General features: G+C 46.4%; 2 protein-coding genes across 2 annotated transcripts; both read right to left on the bottom strand.

Moving 5' to 3' along the window:
• Nucleotides 1–4,291: 4,291 nt before the first annotated feature.
• Nucleotides 4,292–5,529, bottom strand: LOC103632397 (uncharacterized). The gene is made up of 2 exons (XM_008654233.2): nt 4,700–5,529; nt 4,292–4,609 (listed from the first exon to the last, which is right to left on the bottom strand). Exons 1-2 carry the CDS (start codon nt 5,028–5,030, stop codon nt 4,503–4,505), a joined length of 438 nt encoding a protein of 145 aa, XP_008652455.1. The 5' UTR covers nt 5,031–5,529; the 3' UTR covers nt 4,292–4,502.
• Nucleotides 5,530–6,268: 739 nt separating this feature from the next.
• On the bottom strand, nt 6,269–7,115 carry LOC100277016 (uncharacterized). Its single transcript, NM_001165498.1, has one exon. The coding sequence runs from the start codon at nt 6,920–6,922 to the stop codon at nt 6,413–6,415; it is 510 nt and encodes a 169-aa protein (NP_001158970.1). The 5' UTR covers nt 6,923–7,115; the 3' UTR covers nt 6,269–6,412.
• Nucleotides 7,116–7,673: the final 558 nt, after the last annotated feature.

Raw genomic sequence — 7,673 nt, 5'->3', positions numbered from 1 at the left:
GGCTCTCAGTGCTGTCAAAGAACGATCTGGCCGACAGCCTGGCTTACAATAGCTTAAAGGTACGATATATGAAATCCTTGTATTTTTCCGTTCGTTTAAACCCACTGACACACACACATATTTCTTTTTGCAGGGCTTGATACTTAGCAATGCTCTTAGAGCACAGAAAGATGCTGAAGACGAAGGGTATACAATAGCCCTGAGCAACCTTCGTTCCGAAGTAATTGAACTGAGGAACGAAGGTCTCGAAAAAGACAAAATATTATACTCATTGATAAATAAAATAAAAGAGGACGAAGCTGCTTTTAAAATTCAAGCTGAAGCTCAGAAACGCGAAATTGAAGACCTTCGGAAAGAACTGGCCAGAGCCAAGGAAGAACGCATACTTGAAGAAACAAAGCGTGAACTCAGCGATCAATGGGCAGATCACCTAGAAGTGACTGTTGAAGAGCTTCGTTCGTCCAAAAAGAGATGCTACAATAAATCTATAGATTGTGTCAAGAAATTAAAGGCTAGCTTCGCCAAGGTCGGCGCATTCTCAAGTGAGGAAAACTTTTCAAGAGGCAATCCCGAAGGTGTCATTGAATGGATTAACCACGAAGCCGAAGCCTTTGAAGAAATTTTAAATAGCCGAGGAGATATATGTGCCTTCTCTGGCGCCAGAGGGATTGCCACTATCTTAGAGAAGGAGGGCTGCGAACATGTAAAAATTTTAGCACAGTCCGAAGCTGCCTTGTCCTTTGAAGATACAAGAGATCCTTCGGCCGAAGCTAGCATAATTGGTGGAAAGTTTTTTACCGATATCTGGGATAATGGTGGCCGAGAAATGGCCGGAGAAATTATTTGAAGAAGTGAAAAGGGCATCCACGATGCTAGAGAAGTAGCTGAGGCTGCTGAAAAGAGCGCAGAAGCCGAAGGTCAATTAGGTATTAAATAATAGTTTTTATCGTGTTGTAATCTTAGGCTTTAAGATTTGTTTGCGATTTGTAATAGCAAAGTAGCCGTGTCCTGTCCTTCCTCAGATCCTACTGAAGTATCTCCGGGTGCACGGCCTAAGGGTGACGATGAGATTAAAAAGATGGCTGAAGCTATTATGGATGAAGTTGTCGATCGACTGTTGAACGAAGCTGCAGAAGTGGTACTTAGGGAAGACTAGATGCTATTGTAAAAATATTTTAAATGTAACATGTGTAATATCTTGTAATCCTGTATGTAACATATTTGTTTTATTTTTCTTTATGATTCAATTCTTTACGATGCATGAAATTTTACATACGTACCTTTTTTGAGTCTTTGGCGAAAAAAACACCTTCCCTTCTTTTCATGCTTCGTGAAGAAGAATTAGCATTTATCACAACAATATCCGAAGTATCCTGGAAAGTTTTGAAGCTTCGTAGAAACATTCTTCAAGGCTATACTTCAGAGATCAATATTGTTTCTCCTTGTTACTTGGCATGATTTGCCCCTTTTTCAAAGCGTTTTTCCGAAGAGTGATATCATATTTCCTTATGCCACATGCAGTATGATGTATGATGCTTATGTTATGCAAAGATGATGTGATGATGCAATGCTATGTAAGGTGGTATTCCGAAGATACACGCATATTTGCGCGATAAAACACATAATCTTTTTGTGAATTAGCATTGACTTTTCGCTATAAGCCTCCCTTTGGAGCTTCTTCGCCTTTTACTTCAGCGGAATCAGCGTTGACTTTTCGCTGTAAGCTCTGCATTCCCTTAGGAACGTCTTTGGAGCTTCTTCGCCTTTTACTTAGGCGGTATCAGCGTTGACTTTTCACTGTAAACTCTGCATTCCCTTAGGAACGTCTTTGGAGCAGAAAACTTACACTGCGCTCCCTTCGGAACGACTTTTTGTGACTTCGTCAAACTTACTCTGCGTTCCTTAGAACGGCTTTTTGTTGCTTCGATGAATTTTCGATAGTCCGAAGGTCCTTTTTATTATCACAAGCCTGTGAAGAAAACATATTTTTCTTGTAGGAATCAACGAAACTAATTACATGAAACCTAAACAATGTCCTTTATTACAGAAAATAAAACTGAATGAAAAAGATTGCTATTAAGGTAGGATATTTGTCAATAGATGTGCTTTGATTCTGGCACAGTGCTGTTGACCGTGCGAGCTTCGGACTGTTCTCTGAAGTCCCTTTGATGCGGAGCATATTGGCTCCCTTCTGGCTGCTGGCCTTGTTGCAACGGAGGTGGAGGCGGAGGCTGTTGCCAGGAAGCTTGAGGCTGACTCGCCGAAGCAGCAGAGACTGCAGGATGGTTGCCCACATATTCTGGGATGTAGGGCGAATGATACGAAGCTGTATGCATGACCTGCTTCGGCTGGGCTTGTTGTGCTGCTGCTTCAGCTATTTCCTTTTGCTTCTGTATAGTAACATGGCACATCCTGGTAGTATGGCCTTTGTTCTCACCGCAGAATAAGCAAAAGATTCTTCTCGGTTGATCGCCAAATCTTCCTCCGAAGCCCCTGGCGCCTCTGCCTCTTGGAGCTGGTGGCCGGAAGGAGCTTTGCTGTTGTCCAGAAGCCTGTGAGGAGCATTGTGGCCTTTGCTGTTGGCTTCCTCTGTCATCATTTTATGTAGAATTGTGAATTGATCTCACATGCCTCGGGTAAAACCTCCCTCCGAAGCCCCTGGTCATTTCAGAAAACCTGAAAGCCTCCTCCCTTCTTTGGCGAAAATCATTGTCGGCCCGAATGTATTCATCCATTTTCTGGAGAAGCTTCTCCAAAGTTTGAGGAGGCTTCCTGGCGAAGTACTGAGCTGACGGACCTGGCCGAAGCCCCTTGATCATGGCCTCGATGACAATTTCATTGGGCACCGTTGGTGCCTGTGCCCTCAGACGCAAGAACCTTCGGACATATGCCTGAAGGTATTCTTCGTGGTCCTGAGTGCACTGGAACAGAGCCTGAGCAGTGACCGGCTTCGTCTGAAATCCTTGAAAGCTGGTTAACAACAAATCCTTCAGCTTCTGCCATGAAGTGATCGTGCCTGGTCGAAGGGAGGAATACCAGGTTTGAGCAACACTTCTGACAGCCATAACGAAAGATTTGGCCATGACTGAAGCATTGCCACCATACGAAGACACTGTTGCTTCGTAACTCATCAAAAACTGCTTCGGGTCTGAGTGGCCATCGAATACAGGGAGCTGAGGCGGCTTGTAGGACGGGGGCCAAGGTGTAGCCTGCAGCTCAGCGGACAGAGGAGAAGCATCATCAAAAACAAAATTTCCATGATGGAAATTGTCATACCAATCATCTTCGTTGGGAAAACCCTCCTGATGAAGGTCTTGATGCTGAGGCCTTCGGTGTTGCTCGTCCTGAGCAAGATGACGAACTTCTTCAGAGGCTTCGTCTATCTGCCTCTGCAGTTCAGCTACCCTGGCCATCTTTTCCTTCTTGCGTTGAACCTGCTGCTGAAGGATTTCCAGATTTTGAATCTCCTGATCTAGATCATCCTCCGGAGGTGTTGGACTGGTAGCCTTCCTCTTCTGGCTTCGTGCCTCTCTAAGAGAAAGGACATCTTGATTGGGGTCCAGCGGCTGCAGCGTGCCAGCCCCTGGTGCTGAAGCCTTCTTCGGCGGCATGACGAAGGTGATGCTTGCCGAAGATGTTGAAAAGCTCAAGAAATGGAAGTGAGTTCACCGGAGGTGGGCGCCAATGTTGGGGACTTGTTCTCAAGCACTTCAAGAGTTAAGAACAAGGCAACATAGAAAATGTTAATCGTTAATGTCCTTCGTCCTCCGAAGCATTATTTCCCTTAGGATGTAATGACTTGCGGACGAAGGTTATGAAGGACATACCTTCATAAACTCATCAGACAATGACGAAGGTGATAAAATATAAATAATATAAAAGAAAACATGAACAATCATTTATTATTGAGTATAAATAAAAATATTATTGAGTCACAAGTGTACCTTCAATCGGAAGGAAATGACAATACAAGTGTGACGCAAAAAGCGAATGTCAAGTCAGCGTGAACAGTACGGGGATACTGTTCACCTATTTATAGACACGGGACACAGCCCTTACAAAATTACATTCATGCCCTTTACATTTGATAATAACTCTATAGTAGTCTATCGAGGTCTGAATAGCCTTTTCATCTTTAAGTCGGTTCCACTCTTTGCTGTTACGCCGAAGCTTTCCTGCTCAACACCTTCGGCTCTGTATCAAGCTTCGTATTATTCCGGTCTACTGCAATGCCAACTTTAGTCCGAGGGTACCTGTTCACACATTGTACTACAGAAATACTGTTAAATCCTGTTTTTGAGGACCTTCGGACGCCGAAGGTCCCCAACATACACTACATCGACCAAAACATAATTAGACAAACAACAACTGCACACATGAAACAACCTCTTGTTCTCTAACCGCAAATGTGATCCTACCAATGTGTATAGCCGAAACATTTTACACACATCCACACATATACATGCATTGCCTGTCATCAACCAAATCATACGTATTGTAAACTATAAATCAATCAACCTGAACGGGATCAGACTAGACACATGTGCTGTCCACATGGCTCGGCATTTCGTCGAACGGGCAAAGCACGAAGCGTGATGTCGACCACTAGCTGCGAAAACACACAAATTTGTTGGTGGCAGTTCATCGAAAATCACACACATCGGAAAATAAACATCGAGGACAGCAGGGGGTTTCTCACCACGGATTTCGACGGCGTCACGGATGGAGCTGCGCAGCGAGCACGAGAGCGATGACACACGATGAGGGGAGTGGCGAAAGAACGGGAGGGCTACTGCGATGTGGAGGAGAGGGAGTCCTTGCTGCTTGTCGTTGGGGATAGAGAGGGGCAGGGAAAGGCGTTGCTTGGGCGCTCGGATGGGGGAGCCGAGGGGGAGAAGGTCGCTGTGCAGGGTGCCATGGAGCAGGGGAACAGGGAGCTCGGCCATGGCGCTCATGGCAACCACGGCTACCAAGGCCGGCCATCCGAAATGGAGGAGGCGAGCGCCTAGGGCAGGGGGCACGCGCGCCATGGGGAGCTAAGGAGGCCGGCTACGAGCGTGGCGCCATGGACAGAGAGCTGGGCGACAATGGAGCTACGCCGGTGCCATGGACGCCAGGAAGGGGCGCCGAGCACAGGGGGCGGCTGGGAGGCGCGAGAGGGAAAGGGACGCTCGGCCCTGGCTGAGCTCCGAGCAATGGGGCCCAGGGAGGAGGGCGCCATGGGAGGGGAGGAAGCTCCCTGCGCGCTGCCGTGTGGGAGGAGGAGCGCGGGCTGCTGCCGTGAGGAAGAAAGAGACACGGAAAAGGGAAGTAGCGGCTAGGCGGTTGGTGGAAAATAGCCAAATGCAAGTGAGGAGGTCCGTATTTATAGAGGAGCCCTAGCGTTAGGGTTTCTGAATGGGCCAAATGGGTTGGGCTATCCCAAAACACTAAATTGGCTGCGCTAATTATTTTTTTGAGCAAAAATGCTCCTGCGGAATTCGTCTCTATAGAGAACAGAGCGAAATAGAGTTCGAACGAATGGACGATTGAGCGACTAATTCGGCCGAGAGTCTGATTTGATTTCGCTCGAAAATAATTCCCTACGCATGATTCGAAAATAAATCGTCTTAAGATATGACCGACTTTTGGCTTTATGATTGAAAGAGATAAATCGCGACATTTAAAAATTATCGCCGATGTTGATTTTTGAAATTGGATCGGACACAGAGGTATTAAGCCGAGTCGAATAAGAATTTATTTGAGAACAACGCATTGGAGATTCCGCTTTGAAATTTTCTAGCGCACTATTTTAGAAACAATACATCTCTCAAACTTTTGATCGGCTTTGGATTTTTAGTCGGAGAAGACGAATCGTGACATTTTAAAAAATTACTGTCGATACTGGTTTTGAGTTTGGTTCGGACATAGAGATATTTGGCTGAGTCGGATAATAATTGATTAGGGAACGACGCAACAAAGCATTTCGTTTGAGAGTACGGACTCAGATTAATTTTTGGACGTAGATCAAACATCGAGAAATTAGATTTAGACACAGCTCGACTAGCAACTGTCGAGCGCTTAATTAAATCAGCTTTAGACGAGATTTATAAATCGAGATGGATTATCGAGTTTGCATTCGTACCGAGAAATAAAAGTTTTAACAGGCTCCAAATTCGGCCTTCTGTGAGACTGAATAACTCCGAATTCGGTGAAATGTGAATGAATAATCTAGATAATCAGAGACATACGCAAGCGAGAAATAGAAATTTTCACTGAGCATCCGAGATTAGGATAGATCTCCCGACGTAACATAAAATCGACATTTAGGATGTTACATGTATTTCTAACTTAAACTTTATACACATATCAAGCGTCTTATTTCACGATCATAAAACTAATATAAAACTAATAGTAAAAATAGTGAATCAGCTCACCATATCTCAATTTGATTTGATATTCGCCTGAATGATGACAGGCTGACGGAGGCGACATCCGGTAGGAGTAGAGTATAGAGGCGCGGCCAACAAGGAAGCTGGGTGAGTGCTGGCAGCACGGCAACTAGGAGACGGCAGCGCGGTTCGGGTAAAACCGCGCGAGCACTGGACGAGAAAAACGACGGGCTAGACGGCGCTGTAGAGTTGAGGGCGAGCTCGATGGGAAAAAAGACTCGGCTGGAGCTAGCATGGAGGCGAGAACGCCATGGAGTCCGGGGCACGGACGAGCACAGTGGACCCGGTGTCCAAGCGTTGAGCCAGGGCAGACTGGAGAAGCCGACGCTGGGAACGGCGGTCGAGCGCTTTCTGGGCGTGATGCAGCGGCAGCCAATTGCTAGGGGAAGGAGACGGCCGTGGGAGAGGGAGCCCGCAGGAAATCCGGCACCGGGAACAGAGAACAGGGAAGCAGGGGCGCGCGTGGGAGATGGGGAGCTGCGCGCGTCCATGGGAGGGCGGTAGCAGAGAGATGGGCGCGCGCGGATGCCAGGGAACCGCGGCCAGGACGAACGGCCATGGAAACTAAGCTTGAGGGAGCACCGGCCATGGAACCAAGGACGAGCGTGGGAACAGGAAGCAGGGCGAGCGCACGACCGGGCGTGGTGGAGTCCGAGCGGCTGGAGAGATGCTGCGTGGATCCATGGATGACGGTGAATGCATGGGTGAAGCAAGTGTACTGGGAGCAGCGAGATAAGCTGCACGGCCAAGTAAACTGATGCTCCACGAAAGAATCAGCTGGGGCGGCTTGAGGATAAGATTGATGGCCTGTTATGCAGCGTGAGGATAAGGAGAGAAGGAGAGGAGAAATTGGATACGGTGGCAACTTGTGACGTGCAGGCGTTGTAACGATTAAATGCCACGATTTTGAAGAATTTCAGTCGCGATGTGATAAATATCCTAGAATCTAAGCTGAGAGCGGGGAAGATAAATGAGTCATTTGTCTTTTTACATATATCTAATAAATATATATGTTTCTCTCCAATTTGATTTTTTTCTATTTTGTCAGATAAATCTGGGATCTGGGATTTGGATTTAACGAGAAGTAAACGGGTCAATATATAGCGCTATCGGTTAAAGTATTATTTTCTCGGATTTTAAATAGGAAACTGAATCGGCTAACAATTGTTACAGTTTCGGTTAGTTTGGCATCGATTTATTTAAACAGTCTGCCCTTAGTAGTGTCTCTACCGAATTCGTAGA

This window comes from Zea mays, chromosome 7 (assembly GCF_902167145.1).
Source record: "Zea mays cultivar B73 chromosome 7, Zm-B73-REFERENCE-NAM-5.0, whole genome shotgun sequence".
NCBI lineage: Eukaryota > Viridiplantae > Streptophyta > Magnoliopsida > Poales > Poaceae > Zea > Zea mays.
The sequence above is the reverse complement of the archived record's forward strand: the minus strand, read 5'-3'. Positions and strand labels throughout refer to the sequence as shown.

Coding starts and splice junctions, on each gene's coding strand:
- LOC103632397 (XM_008654233.2), bottom strand. CDS start 5,030: ATGGCGCGCGTGCCCCCTGCCCTAGGCGCTCGCCTCCTCCATTTCGGA. Junction 4,610..4,699: donor TGACGCCGTCGAAATCCGTG/GTGAGAAACCCC, acceptor GTGTTTTCGCAG/CTAGTGGTCGACATCACGCT.
- LOC100277016 (NM_001165498.1), bottom strand. CDS start 6,922: ATGGACGCGCGCAGCTCCCCATCTCCCACGCGCGCCCCTGCTTCCCTG.